Source organism: Zea mays, chromosome 7 (genome assembly GCF_902167145.1).
Source record: "Zea mays cultivar B73 chromosome 7, Zm-B73-REFERENCE-NAM-5.0, whole genome shotgun sequence".
In the NCBI taxonomy this organism is placed as follows: domain Eukaryota; kingdom Viridiplantae; phylum Streptophyta; class Magnoliopsida; order Poales; family Poaceae; genus Zea; species Zea mays.
Genome location: NC_050102.1, coordinates 161,823,145 through 161,838,274, shown reverse-complemented (window position 1 = coordinate 161,838,274; position 15,130 = coordinate 161,823,145). Strand labels below are relative to the sequence as shown.

Here is a 15,130-nt window from a genome sequence, read left to right as displayed (position 1 = left end):
TTTTAACTGGGAGTTGAGCTCAAATTGGTTTCTTCGGGACAGGCTTGAAACTTGTTGCGTTTGGAACACAGAAACTATTCAGGATTTCACTGGAAACGATTTGATTCCTGTAGAGATGGGCCAAAGCTCCTCCAAATTGTGATCGTAGGGAGTATCTGCTATTTTACCGTGGGATATCCTGGGCAGGATCCCAGTTTCCCCAGAGCATTATTTTGTTTTCCATTCCTGACAAGCAAAAATGGACTGCGGAGAGCGTCATATTGCAAAGCGGTGCAGCCAGCTCGGCAGATCCACATGATCCTCCCCATCTCGCCATCACTGCCCCTCCACCACTCAGCTCGGCTTGAATACCCCACCGTGCACACCTCTCCACCCAAACCCAATCCATCCAAACCCATTTCCCTCGCTCCCATCCCGTCCCGCCCCTTGTCTCTTCCGCTTCCCCCCGACCCCGCGCGCCGCGGACCAGCAGCCATGTCGTGCTCCCACCTCTCCACCGCCTGGTCCTCCTCGGCGCTCGCCAGCAGCGCCTCCACCACCCGACGGCGCTCCCCCCCGCGCTCGGGTCTCCTGGTGCGGTGTTCCCTCCGTGAGCTCCGCACCCGCATCGACTCCGTCAGGAACACGCAGAAGATCACGGAGGCCATGAAGCTGGTGGCCGCCGCCAAGGTCCGGCGCGCGCAGGAGGCCGTCGTCTCCTCTCGCCCTTTCTCGGAGGCGCTGGTGGAGGTGCTCTACAACATGAACCAGGAGATCCAGACGGAGGACATCGACCTGCCCCTCACCCGCACCCGCCCCGTCAAGAAGGTGGCCCTCGTGGTCCTGACCGGCGAGCGCGGCCTCTGCGGGAGCTTCAACAACAACGTGCTCAAGAAGGCGGAAACCCGCATCGATGAGCTCAAGCAGCTGGGCCTCCAGTACACCGTCGTCAGCGTGGGGAAGAAGGGCAACGCCTACTTCCAGCGCCGCCCCTACATCCCGTTGGAGCGCGATCTAGAGGTGAGCAGCGTGCCCACCGTCAAGGACTCGCAGGCCATCTGCGACCTCGTCTACTCGCTCTTCGTCTCCGAGGAGGTGGACAAGGTGGAGCTGCTCTACTCCAAGTTCGTGTCGCTGGTGCGCTCCGACCCCATCATCCAGACGCTGCTCCCCATGTCGCCCAAGGGCGAGATCTGCGACGTCAACGGCGTCTGCGTGGACGCCACCGAGGACGAGCTCTTCCGCCTCACCACCAAGGAGGGGAAGCTCACCGTGGAGCGCGAGAAGGTGAAGATCGAGACGCAGCCCTTCTCCCCCGTGGTGCAGTTCGAGCAGGACCCCGTGCAGATCCTGGACGCGCTGCTCCCGCTCTACCTCAACAGCCAGATCCTCCGTGCCCTGCAGGAGTCGCTCGCCAGCGAGCTCGCCGCCCGGATGAGCGCCATGAGCAGCGCCACCGACAACGCCATCGAGCTCCGCAAGAACCTCTCCATCGCCTACAACCGACAGCGCCAGGCCAAGATCACCGGGGAGATCCTCGAGATCGTCGCCGGTGCCGACGCCCTCGCTGGCTGAGCCTGAGTCCCCTTGGTGGTGCGGTGCTCCTGCTATATATAATTCTTTTTCCTCATTTTCTCCACTCTGCCTGTAATTCCTGATAATAGCACAAACGCAACGGAGTTCTGTGTTCCTTGCGACACACAAGAATTTCAATCCAGAGATGCCAAAATGTATAATCTTGCCGCAACTGAGACGTCGAAGCTCAGTGTATTTTTATGCCCAAGTCTTCCAAATGTTTGGCACGAATCAGCTACGGCTCGGCATCCTGCGGCATGCACCAAACACCCTACCTAGTACATGAGTAAAGGTGCAATAGCAACTAAGACGAGGCTGTTTTGAACACATAAATCTCAAAGCAATTTGACAGGATTGCTTTTTCATGCAAAATTTATCAAACTTCTGTGTTCTTTTTTTTTATAAAAAAACATTGTTAAGAGAAGAAACATATAATGCTGCAGTTGAATCACGTCACTTCCTCAGAATCATCAGGCCGGTAGGGGATGAAGGTAAACTATATATGACACCATGATAACAACGCCGGCTCATATCTTGGTCTCATCAGTTATCACAATCCTGTCCTGTGGATGGATGGAGCATATTGGAATCAAGCTTGCTATGGCGACGTAATACAGTGACAAGCGTGGTAACACTGTAACTCTTCACTATTATAAAGTAGATGTGTTTAATGTAACGGTTGATCAACAACTAATTGAGTTAGATGATCGTTTTAGCTTTGCGATAGAGCTTTTATCGCTCTCTGTTTCTTTGAATCCAAGAACAGACACTTTTGATATATCAAAGTTACACCACTGATTTTTCAATCAAGAAAGTTCCAATTAAAACGCCAACTTCCACATTATCAGCTTGGTGTATACATCACCTAGAGCTAAATACATTACCATCACTCGCTGATGAAAGGACTCATTAAATTGGGTAAAAGTTCTACGGATTAATAGATTATTAAGATTAATGGTAGTCCCTCTTGCCTAACCTGCAACCACTAAGATAGTGTTTTCAACTACAAAAATTGTCAAAACACGTTGTTGCAGGGGCGAATCCTCCGGCCGGGTGGTAGATTGCATCCGCCCTGGTACTCTGATGAGGAGTAGGTTTAGTTGATTGTCTGGCCTTCTAGATGGACACAAGAACACAAGGGTTTAGAGCGTTTCAGGCCACCGGAGCATAGTATCTCACATTCACTATGAGTTATATTGCTTTAGAGTTAGGGAGTCGAAGGTCCGAGTGTTAGATTGACCTCTCCCTGCTACAGAGCAAGTGCTCTCCCTTTTATAGTCCAAGGAAGGCACATACAAGGGAGTTTTGGCTCTGACCGATGGGCCTAAGAGAGTACAATATGGAACGAGAAACAATTGGGTAGAGCTGACAACGCTAGATCTTCATGAGTCTGTATCCCTTCTTGGACGTTGCACGATCTTCTGTCGTCCTTATCCTGTCACCTTGCCCCGTCTAATCGGAACTCAGGTCTTGATGTAGGTTGCGGTGTAGCCTGATACGCTCTCGTGCGTAGGGTGTAACGATCATGTCATCTCGTCTTCTCCATCCGTCTCTTCATGCCCCTGCCTGGATAAGGGATAGGCCCGAGAATAAGCGACGACATGGTATTCCCAAGCATTCCCTGATCATGGGCCCGGATCGCACTCGAGGGGGTCCGGGCTTCGGCCACCCACGCCTGGATACGTGGCGATACCGGACCTCACGTGGCCTGAGGTTCGGGTGTTATTTCCCATTCTTGGAACCATTCTGAAGCCTTGGTGCTGTAACCGGAGAGTGCCTTCTCCTCCGTGGCTTTATGTTCTATCCGGATCCCTTTGTCCGGAGATTCGTCGGGTCACAAGGAGGTCCTGGTCCTATATGCAGGATCCCAGACTTGAAGTTGTCGGTTCCTCCCTTTATGGGGCTTGATGTAGACGGTCGTCCAGCCCAAGAGACGAACCTGGTCTAGCCACGACTCCATATGGTGGGCCTCAGCCCCATGTTAGGTCGGCTGCCCGTGAGATCTTCAACGGTGGCCACTAGGGTCTCACTTTGACATAGCAGGAATGAGTGCCCAAAGCATATTCAGGGCACCGACACACGCTTATAGAATAGAATAGAATAGAATAGAATATGATTTTCCACAAATTTATATGATCATATGTATTGAGAAGGAATTGACCATGAAGATTAGCTCTCTTATATATAATAGAATCATTTAATTTGGGCGGTCTTCGTGGAAGCAAGTTCAAGTTAACAGAGATGTAATCATGTAAGTCTTGTTTCTCCATATATATCATATATGAAAAATTATTGTGATGTCTATTGGAGTTAATTAATATACAACTATATTGTACAAGTTTCTTTGTTAGCTTATTATCTATGCTATATGCAAATTACTATATGTGTGTGTATATCAAATCGCAATGGCTAACCCGTCCAACGAGCAACGAAGATGTAAACAGCAGCAGCACTAGCTTATTGTATGTTCATGTGTCCTAGTAACAGAGCTTATTGATCTGAAAACCTAACCATCTAGATGCACTCAGAAGCAAGTCTAGTTTCTGCACGGAAAGAGGGAAATGACCTTGCGGTGTTTCGTACGGAGATGATAGCATGCATGTATGATGCATCTAGGTGCCTCAAGTTTCATTTTCTTACGTTAAATTTCATGCGATTTGCTTGCATGGGTGAGAGATTTTATGACGGGCACAACTCGGATCGTCAAGAGCACAGGCCAACCAATTGAGATCTTATCTGAACGTATCGACTTTAATGTCTATGTGTTAGTACCAAACCACTCTAATATAGAAAGTTTTGTGCTAATTCCTCGTATTTTTAACTGCTAGCTCTTTTCGACCCCGATCAAATATTTAGGCCTAGTTTAGGAGTTTAAAAACCGGAAGAGATTAGAGAGACTAAAATCACTTCTTTATTCAAAATCCCCTTCGATTTTGTGGCTACCAAACTAACCTTGGAGTTGCCGCTATCAACTAGAATGATTCCAAATTCCCACCTTCGACCTATAGTTGATAAAGTGGCCAAAAAACTACCAGCTTGGCAAGATCCTTGTTAGAAAAAAGTGGTCACCTTATTCTAATTCAATCCACACTGCTGGAACTTCCAAATTTTGCGTTGATGGCTGAGCAAGTTCCTACTTGGGTTAAGAAAGGAATTAATACCATTGCTCGTATATTCTTTTGGACAGGCTCAGATAACTCAACAAATGGGAAGGCGGTAGTGGCTTGGCATTATATTTGTCAGCCAAAATCTTCTAGTGAACTTGGGGTCAAAAACTTCTCTATAGCTGGCATGGCACTTCAAACACGTTGGCTATGGTTGCAACACACTGATCAGACCAGAGTATGGGCAAGCCTACCTATCGAAGTGCCAAACGTGGTCAAGACATTCTTTGAAGCTTCCATTTTGTGATTGTGGGTGATGGAACCTCGTGTTAGGGAGGTATGGCTATGGCGTGGGGGAGGGGAGACGAACGCCGGACGGAGTGGCGGCGTATATTTTGCTCTTCTCAAAAAGTTACCAGCCTATTACATTGTTCAAGTACTTATACTCTCACGAAACCACAGCTCGTCCAGCCCACTATTACATAACACTAGTGTCTAACGCGCTTCCTACGCGCGCTAGTTTGTACGATTCTACCAAAAATATCAGGGGCGGACTCACGTTGGGCTGACTCAATTTTCTGATTCTAATGGAGTTTTTATCTTATTCACTATAGCTATAAAGGTCCATTAGTAAATAGGTATTTATTTAGACCCCACTCAGGTTTTGGGCCCCACTCAAACTTTTTGTTGGGTTCGCCCCTGAAAAATATGTATATTAAAGGAGGGATACTATATATAAGGCTATTATAACTATAATGTTGATGGTTTTTTTTTGATAGAAACAAATAGAGATACGATGATATATAAAACAAGCATGTTGGAAAGTAACCATATAATCCCAATATGCTTGTTTTTTGCTTGCCCTCAATTCCTTCCTATGATATGGCTAATAAAATGAAATCGTCGATTCAGGTGTCTTCACAACCTTTGGCGTTCAGATTAGAAGAATATCATGGTCAACCGGTACAAAAGGTTGCACAAATACTGAATATATGTGTTGAGAAAATGGTGGCATATATGGCTTAATATGACATTTCTTTTTAAAAGGTTTGCCAGTTACATTAGCACTTTTTTTAACTGCAACCGATTGAAAGCTAATGTTTACCCTTACCTCTCTGTCACATTATCATTTTATTGTTCTACTCTTCATCCCGATTAGTCTAAAAAAAGAAGACCTCGCTCGAAGACAGGTACGTGTTACAATCTTACTTCTAGATTTATATTTTTTACATAATAGTTTTTTTTTAAAAATTACAACCATTTCCTTTGGGTTTATATGGTACATATTTGACTAACCTTTTATGTGTTTCATTTATAGTAGTTAGTTAACATTTGTTACGTTCCCTTCTCCACTACGGAAAATACAAATTCAATCAGCTCTTTCCTCTTGACATATAAACATTCCTATTACTCTGATGTGTGTATCCATACATACATATGCGCACACACAAAAATACATATGTGCGTGTGTGTATGCATCAATATATGCACATATATAAAGCATGGCATATTTGAAATACCGCATTAGCATGTGGAGGATGAAGAGGATCAACAGCGTATAGTGCGGGCGTGGCTAAGCATGTATGCAATTGTGCATGCGTCATACAACATGACCGTGTGCAACAGTGCAACACAACAGGGCGACCTGGACAACACATTTTGCTGAGGCGTATCATCAAATAGCTAGCACGCACGGATGGAGTCTTTAGCAAAGGCGACGCTATGTTCTTCAAAATGTCACATTGGCCGATGGAAGATGTGGGAAGAAACATCAGAACATAGAATGAGGAATGGCGGAATATGTTGTTGGCTTTCTCTATTCGTGGGCTTGCCATGGCTAGGACCCTGCGGCGGGTACACCAGGAGGCACGCACAGCAGGCGGTGCTGCCAGTGCGTAGAGGCAGCTTGGGCACGGAGAGCCTCGTGGCCACCTCGGGAGCGAATAGCAGCACGTCCCGATGGCGGCCACAGGGAACGGAGTATGAAGGCACGAACGACGGTGGGGGTAGAGATGAGGTCAGACGCGAGGAAGATGACGAGCGAACTGGTTCCTTACGGAGTGAGAGGATGCGCAATATGGCTGAATGCACCGTCACTGAAGAAGCAATAGAGGCAGCTAGGATGCGGCGGCCCGAGGGGGGAGGTGGAGCTGGGATGTGGTGGCCCGACGCGGATTCGAACGGGAGGTGGGAGGAGGATAAAAATGCAAGGCGTGGATGAAGAAGTACCTGCATCGCCTTCTTCGCCTCGGCTCCTCCGCGCGGATGCGCCTCTGCTCCGCATCTGCTCTTTCGCCCAGCTAGAAGGTGGTATTTTCTCCCTTTGTTTTTTATCAGCCCTTTGTTTTGTTTTTTAATCGCGTTCTGGATGTTTCCAGCACGGACCCGAAGGTAGGCGTAACGTCTCGCTAGGATCTGCAAGGGAAAGGTTGATGCACAGTGTTGATTCGCGATCTGACGGCATGAATTAATTAAGCTAACGTGGCCGAACGGTGGACGAGCTTTGCGTCCACGTTTGTAATATAGAAATATATTCATTTGGCCCATTCTGACCCAACAACGCGCCTATTCGGCTGGCATCTTAGAACAATTGGCGCCTTTTTCCTTACCTATGCTTATGTCTTCTTCTTCTTCTTCAGTGATGCCTAGGGATGGTAACAGGAATTCCCTATCAGGCTTTGGCTTCTCATTCCCGTCCCCGCAACAAAAAAAAGTTCTCCGTAGGGATTCCCATTAGGAGGGCATTTCTTCCCTATCCTCGTTCCCCGCGGGGATAAATCCCCGTCGGGAATAAATCCCCGTCGGGGATCACCATCCCCGTTTAAATTATAATCATGGCATATACTTTCTTTGTTATTAATACAAAATATTGTCGCTTATACACATTGTCAGACGTTAGAAATTATTATGTGTAAATCGAAATAAACATATTTATACAACGAGTGATTTCTTAACAATGTAATTATTTATTTTTATCATTATATATTATATGAAAATATCATCATACATAAGTTTAACGGGTCCCCGCGGGGAACGGAGATTTCCCATCCCTGTCCTCGTTTATCATTGGGGGAGGTTTTTTCCGTTTACATCTCTGTGGGGGAACCTTCTTTATTTCCATCTCCTAATGAATAAATTATCCACAAGGAATCAGGGACCGGGGTCCATTGTCATCTCTACTCACACCTTCGAAAACGCACGGCGAAGGTACCAGCAACTTCTGCGACAAATCACAGGCTTCGCCGGATCTCTCACCTTTCCTTGGGCTTTGTTCAGTCAAATTGGATTGAGGTCAGAAAGTACAAATAAACTTATTATTCTAGTCGGAACGGTTCCGTAAACGAACATGCCCTCGCCGGCTCGCCGGATCTCCGGGTCTCCGCCTCCATTGCCGGCATCAAGTGGCTATAAGCCCTAGGCCCTAGCCTAGCCACCGCGCCGGCATCGATGCAATGCAAGTCAGCAAGTGACATTACGAATCGATACAATGCAACGTGAGATGGGCCACATAACTAAACAAGATGGCCTATACGTACAAAACACAAGGCCCAACCCAAACACACCAAAAGACCAACAATAACGCTTCGTTCTTCCTCCTGGTCCTGGAGCAGCGTTTCAGAGCTTGCTCCCGTCAGACTCTTGAGCGGCGGCCGGAGCCGGCTACTCCGGCGGAAATCGCCTCCCGAGTTGCCTGATCGGCTCCCTGAACGAGAGTGGTCAGAATCATCTTTTCCCACTCCTGCCGTCTATTTTCCCGACTACTCTACGTGCGCTTTCTCTCTCTGCGCAACTAGGTGACCGCGACCGCGGCCACCGCCCTACGTCACGTACGTGCTTGCTAGAGTCTAGCCTCGTCGGTTCCTTCGCATGGTCTCGTTCAGGCGGACCCTTCGCCGGCGACCAACACCCACCAGGTATGCGCATCCTCTCTTCCCTCCGTTGCTGCGCGAAACCGAGTACCTGAACCCTAACTTATTCTATTTGCGTATTTTTGTTCGGAACGGATCTAATTACAAGTTTATGTATGTAGTGTTCCTAAGAAATTCGATTTTTTTAATAAAGTTATTGGTGTCGTCCGCTTCTGCTCGAGGATTTAGCAAATGCCTTCTCTTGATGATACGATGAAACTAGAGCTTAGTTGTAAACCTTCTTTTTGGAGATAAAAGTAAGAGTTTTAGAGTTCAGGCATCGTGTCATGTTGCAGCACAAGGCCACACACTAGCATTGTCTTGCAGTCTTGCTGTCTTGCTATTATTGATGTAATCGACATCCTATGTAGAATAGTGTTTTTTTTTTTTGCAGCTTACACGGTATACATGAATGTTGATTTGCAGCAATTTACTGGAAGTGTGGAACCACTTCTGATGCTGTCTTTGTAAATATTGATGGAGCTAGCTGAGTAGAAATGGACTGCAGTCAAGATCCCCAAGAAGAAAGCCATCAAAGAAGGGAGAATGGTGAAGAAGCAGAAAAGACGGCTGACTATGGAAATGCTTTGAGTCGTAAGGAGGTAACAGAAGAGCTTCTTGGTTGTGTGGTTCATAGTGAGGAAGAGGCGTACAGGTTGTACTGTGATTATGGGCATCGAATCGGTTTTAGCGTGCGGAAGGGCAAACAGTCTTACTTTATTGGTACCAAGAATATTCGAACAAAGGATTACTACTGCTCAAAGGAAGGGCTTAAATACGATGAGCCTGTTACAGAAGCAAATTTTAATCGACCAGACACAAGAACTAATTGCAAAGCAATGATCCGCTTTAGAGTTGACGAGAAGGGGCGGTGGACAGTTATACGCTTTGTTCCTGTACATAATCACCAGTTGGCAAAACCTGGAGAAAGACACATGCTGAGATCAGCCAAATCGCTTGCTGTTGGCAAATCAGGTGTTATAGATCCATTAGCATCTACAGAGGCACATCCAATTAATGGTTTCTCTGATATGACAGGTGATATAGTTGAGAATTCAGGGTATACTATAAGGGAATGTTACAATCAAGTGGGCATGCAGAGTATAACAGTAATTGAGGCAGGGGATAGCCAAAGTCTTGTCAGCTATTTCAAGCATAAAACTAATGAGGAAGGCATGTTCTATTGGGACGTCCAAGTTGATCAAGAAGGGCGCATGACGAACTTCTTCTACAGGGATGGTAAAAGTAGAAATGATTATGGCTGCTTTGGAGATGCCATTATATTTGATACAACCTACCGCACAAACAAATATAACTTGATATGCGCCCCATTTGTTGGTGTTGACCACCATTGGCAAAATGTTGTTTTTGGCTGCGCGTTCTTGTTAGACGAGTCTGTAACTTCCTATGCCTGGGTATTTAAATCATTCTTGGAGTCAATGGGAGGGCGATCACCAAAATCAATATTCACTGATCAGGATGAAGCTATTATGCAGGCAGTCAAACAGGTTTTCCCTAATACGCAACATTGTTTTTCCTACTGGCATATTCTGAAGAATGCTCAATCTCATTTAGGCTCACTAAATACGTCTCAAGCATTTCAAAGTATGTTTACCAAGTGTATGCAAGGATCTGACTCAGAAGAGGATTTTAAGGAATCATGGACTGCAATGATCCAGGAATACAAGCTACAGGATAATAATTGGTTGATTGACCTTTATACATTCCATCATAAATGGTGCTCGGCGTTTAACAAAGATACATTTGATGGTGGAATTAATTCTTCTCAGTGGGGGGAGGTTTCAAGTAATATTCTCAATGGAATTTCTGATGAAAATACCTCTCTTACACGTTTTGCCCTTTTGCTAGAAAAGGTTGTCAAGGATCTACGTAGAAATGAATCTGAAGAGGATTTTCGATGTAGCCAAACTGCTCCAGTCCGTGCAATTAAGCATAGTACCGTTTTGAAGCAAGCTGCAGAATCATATACACATAGGATCTATAAATTATTTGAAGCAGAATTTCTGGATGGGTGTGGAGCAACTTCATGCCATGAAACTTCGAGTGGTGGAAATTTATTGAGGTTTGGAATTACAATGCAGGGGAGGGGTTCAAAAGTATGGGATGTTGTTCTTGACACTTCCACCATGGAGATCAGTTGTGGTTGTAGAAAGTTTGAAAGGATGGGTCTTCTTTGTTCGCATGCCCTCAAAGTCTTCACCCTGCAGAATGTTGACACAATTCCAGAAAAGTATGTTTTGAAACGCTGGACAAAAGATGCCAGGAGAAGCATGTATACACTTGCTCAGGATGATTCAACCCAACAGGAATGCACAGAGGCTGAACTTGCATATCGCAATCGGGCAATGCAGTATGCATATAACCTAATTATAAAGAGCCAGGAACTGGAAGAATCACGAAAAATATTCTGGGACTCCCTTGAAACTGGAGAGAAGGCACTGGAAGTGTTCTTTGAAATGAGAAACATGCGCACTCAAGCAGCCAAGGATGCTGATAAGAATGTAAAGAAGAAGAAAAAAACATCAAAAGGAACAAACCCAAGTAAGTGACAATTTTAAATTCCCTCATAGGGTATCAATTTATTCAAACTATACCCTATATATTATGCAGAAAAAGCTAAACAAGCCCCAGGAGTTTCCTCAACTGGTCCAGAGCTGATAGTCCATACTAATGAGCATCAATTTCAATCTTCACAAGATGCTCAGGGTAATGCAACCATTGGAAGACCATATTACTATCAGGTACAGAGAAAAAAGTTTGTTTTCCTTTTTGTTTTGGTATTTACCGGATTGTGTACTTACATACTTCATGTTCAGCAGGCTTTTCCAAATGCCCCTATACAACCAAACCAGATGTACATGCATACAAATATGCACACAATGCCCCTTTGCACACCGCAGGTACTCTTCCGATTTCATACCAAGTATATAGATAAAATGTTGACCTGTGTTAAGTATTTGAGCATTGCTTTCTGCGTGAACAGTCATTGGCCTTTGTACATGCCACCTTCTAATTCTGTAATAGCTCATTTTCAAGCGGTGATGGTAGCCATGGTTTAAACTTGATGGTTGGATGTCACCCCAAAGTGCGTTGTCTCGCACATGAGGAACAATGAAAAACTTGGGAAAATCATGTCTGATGGATCCTTTGGTGTGACTTGAAGTTGAGGAAATCCATATACATGGCCACAAAGGCCAACCAACAGAAAGCAGCAGCAACACCCTTCACACAATGTAACACAATGGCAGTGGCCAGTGGGGTTCTGGGAGACATACAACAACATAGTGTTAACTCTGAACTGAACTGAATCAAATTGATGCCCTGAACTCTAGAAATCGCAGCCGCTGAGCTCTGAACTTCTGAAGCAAGTTGGTGAGGGAAAGCCCCACATTATATCGCGCTCTACCCAAATAGCAGACTCCTTTTATTTGCTTTTTAGCTTATAACATAATATGTTAAACTCCAAGAAATAATGGACTTGTGGCTCATGAAAAAAAGTGCTTCAGTTGGTATACTGGTTCAAGAAGGGTAGGCCTATTGGAGTGGTGAGAGCTGTCTCACTAGTCACCAGGTCACTGAGTCACTAGGTCGCAGGTTCGAAGCAACCCCTCAGCATTTGCGGAGGGGAGGCTTGCCTCAGTTTATACATTTCCCAGACATCACTTATGTGGGAGCCTCCTTCACTGGGTCTGCCCATTTGGTAGATTGGTTTAGAGGTATTCTTTTGGAGAAGTTATTGAGGACCTGAGTTGCTCATGTCACTGATGGAAAGTTTAATGCATGATCCACTGTTGGCAAGACCCTGAGAAATAACAGAACCAAACAAAGATGCAGACACACATGAACTGTAGCAAAAATATGGATATGGTGTTTAGCTATGCATTTTGGACATAGGTGCAACAAAAATGTTATGCTTTCTGAACTTTTTTTTCTCGAATGACGTAGGAGAGCTGCCTATCTTTTCATTAAGATAGGGGAAAACAAAAGGAAACAACAAGGGAGAGGCACGAGGCACACTCTCAGCCACCCCCGGACAAAATCCAACTTACACACCCACACTGATGCCTAAAATTAAATAATATGACCACAACCATGAGTCCATGACCAAGGAAGACTAACTGCACTCAAAGGGGGAGCAACTGAAGGAGGCGCAGAGGTTACTGCTAAGCACCAAAGGCTGCTCAGTACTCACCGCCTGGAGAACCACTTCTCAAACACACATGCATTTTTATGCTTCCATACTTCCAAGTTCCAAACAAGTAGGATGACTTAAGTGTTAAATCCCTTCCTTGTCTCCTTATGTATCTTCTTCGCTCTGAACTTATTTGCCCTTGCTTTTCTTATATTCATCAGGAGCTGTCTGCATATGCTGCAATACGCCCCAATTCAATGTTTGGTGGTGCCAAGAACATCTGAAGGATATTAAGGTATGCAATTTTTATGCAAAATTCTTTTGCACGCCTACTATGTGGAACAATTTCCTTTGTTTTATTGCTCTGGTCGGCACTTGTGGCAAGATGATGCATGTTATCGGCAGAAGTAAGCCAGTGCATCTCCCATGTATTTTATTTTTCTCTAATTTTGAGTCCTGTCTTGGGCTGGTATAAGTATTTTACAGGGCAATTGCTGGTTCAATTACAACATGATCATACGATTGCTGTATGCATGATACCAGCACATGCACACAGTTATGCACTGAACTTTTGTTACTCTTAAATTTCTAGGTCCAGATTCATGTGGATGTCATTGGAAAACCTTATTGAGACTTTCGCTATCAACTCCGCTTTGATCTCTGTGGACCCATTTATGGAGGCCTGGTGGCACTTCATGTTTGGTTGGTTCAGGGGCTCTTCGTTCTGATCTTTAGGGAAGCGGTTATTCTGGCTGTTGCAGTGCAGGCTGTGCAGCCCCTTATCCATATAGCAGTGGCCAGTGGCTTGCTATTAATATCACTCACAGGCAATTTTAGGGTTGTAAACTGTAAGGTAGGAGGTAGTGAGAGTAGGTGGTCATTCTACAGATCCAGAATCCAGTTGCATACTATACTGATATAGGGATTGATTTGCTTGTGCTAAAGGCCTCAATCCGCTGTGGGCGTGAGTTTCTCCCCTTCCAAGGCAGTTTCCTGCATGGGTTCAGCTTGAGTTGAGCTGCTGAGTTGTGAACGAGGAAGCAACCAAAGCAACTGGGAGCCTGGGAGAGTGGGAGTGGAGGAGCTGGCTGCCGGCACTGGCCGAGGAACTACTCAGTCCAAGACGTGTGTCGATCTGAAGTGACGCTGACGGCTGACCTATCACCTATGTTTTGGGGTATGGTTTCTCTTCTGATTTATGTTGCATACAAGTTTATATAATGTAATATGTATTTTACTCCTGGTCGACGAGACGAAGAGACGATTAATGGACAGATTCTAGGAAATTCAAATATGATTTTTTTGGAAGCGGTTCTGGTTAGGTTAGCACATGTTGAACTGATGATGATTGATGGCACCACTAGAGGGGCTCAGGGCCGGCAACAGCCATGGCCGGGCAGGTCTCCACACAGTGGCCACTGGAGCTAGAACTGGACCTGGAACGGCGCCCCACCTGCCAAACGGCAATGCTGATGACCGCTTGACAGCTGCTTCCGATGGGCTGGCCACCTCCCACTGCCCACATATGAAAGGGAACCTGGAACTGTGTTTGCTCGGCAACCAGCACTGGTTTGGGGAAACAGAAAGGGTACATAATTGTAGATTGAGAGAAAAATTAGAGGATGCAGCTGTTGCTTGGGTTCAGTGGTGAAGGAAGCAGCTAGCAGCTTCTTGGGTTCATTCAAGAGAGATTGGAGAAGGGGGAAGGATTGGAAATGTTGCTTCTGATTCGCTTGAACTCTGAATTTCTGATTGTTTCCTTGTTCACAGAATGTAGTGTCATGCATAACCTGGGTTGCCACGCCTTGTTTCTGAGGCGTGACATGTGACTGTCGTGATGGTGTTTTTGAAATTTCGGTTGGTAAGAAATGCTGAAAGAAGAAATGGCGTCATTACGTTCGTTGCATTGCTTTGCCTATTTTGCGTGTTTAATGGAATATGATTGTTGTATGGCACTTCACTCTGAATGTGAGTTGTTTTATGCTGAGGTCCTATTTGTTTCGTTGGAATTGAATTCTATTTTAATAATTATAATTTAGACAAAACTAATTAAGTTTATATATTTATATATTATCCTAAATCATATGAGCGAGATAGTTATATACTACATTTATGTTATAACGAAGTAAGTAAAAGAGTGTGCTATAAGTTGTACATCGAAAAAATAGCATGTAAATATATAGAATCAATTTTTATATCTTACCCCATGAATTTTAGATAGGTTTATACGATAATTTTGGAAAGTGGTGGAATGTCATATTTAAAAAAATAGTATATTTTATTAGTAAGATTTTATTTTTTTAAAATGAAAGGAAACAAACAGACCCTAAGAGAAAAGAGAGAAAACTCACCACACATGTGAGCCAGCAGCAAATGCTAACTTCTTTGGCCAGGTCAAATTCAGCCTGTTA

General features: G+C 45.0%; 2 protein-coding genes and 1 non-coding gene across 37 annotated transcripts; 2 read left to right on the top strand and 1 right to left on the bottom strand.

Annotated features, from left to right (window-relative positions):
• The first annotated feature begins 431 nt into the window (after positions 1-431).
• Positions 432-1,754, top strand: LOC100284505 (ATP synthase chloroplast subunit2). The gene has a single exon (NM_001157400.2). The coding sequence runs from the start codon at positions 475-477 to the stop codon at positions 1,552-1,554; it is 1,080 nt and encodes a 359-aa protein (NP_001150872.1). The 5' UTR covers positions 432-474; the 3' UTR covers positions 1,555-1,754.
• On the bottom strand, positions 839-1,880 carry LOC109461486 (uncharacterized). The gene has a single exon (NR_145322.1).
• A 6,333-nt stretch (positions 1,881-8,213) lies between these two features.
• On the top strand, positions 8,214-14,706 carry LOC103633222 (protein FAR1-RELATED SEQUENCE 5). 35 transcript variants are annotated; one of them, XR_004851281.1, is made up of 8 exons: positions 8,214-8,572; positions 8,961-11,128; positions 11,198-11,328; positions 11,407-11,487; positions 12,533-12,846; positions 12,941-13,014; positions 13,312-13,572; positions 13,665-14,706. XR_004851281.1 is itself a non-coding variant. In XM_008654917.4 (6 exons), the coding sequence occupies exons 2-5, from the start codon at positions 9,064-9,066 to the stop codon at positions 13,001-13,003; spliced, it is 2,343 nt and encodes a 780-aa protein (XP_008653139.1). In that variant the 5' UTR covers positions 8,214-8,572; positions 8,961-9,063; the 3' UTR covers positions 13,004-13,014; positions 13,312-14,625. The 35 variants fall into 35 exon arrangements, 9 of the variants coding, with proteins under 9 accessions (XP_008653139.1, XP_035816628.1, XP_020397399.1 ...); XR_004851276.1 differs by having other exon boundaries at positions 11,571-12,846; XR_004851278.1 differs by having other exon boundaries at positions 8,233-8,572; positions 8,993-11,128; positions 11,404-11,487.
• The last annotated feature ends 424 nt before the right edge of the window (positions 14,707-15,130 follow it).

Coding starts and splice junctions, on each gene's coding strand:
- LOC100284505 (NM_001157400.2), top strand. CDS start 475: ATGTCGTGCTCCCACCTCTCCACCGCCTGGTCCTCCTCGGCGCTCGCC.
- LOC103633222 (XM_008654918.3), top strand. CDS start 9,064: ATGGACTGCAGTCAAGATCCCCAAGAAGAAAGCCATCAAAGAAGGGAG. Junction 11,329..11,403: donor GAAGACCATATTACTATCAG/GTACAGAGAAAA, acceptor CTTCATGTTCAG/CAGGCTTTTCCAAATGCCCC. Junction 11,488..12,940: donor TGCCCCTTTGCACACCGCAG/GTACTCTTCCGA, acceptor TATATTCATCAG/GAGCTGTCTGCATATGCTGC.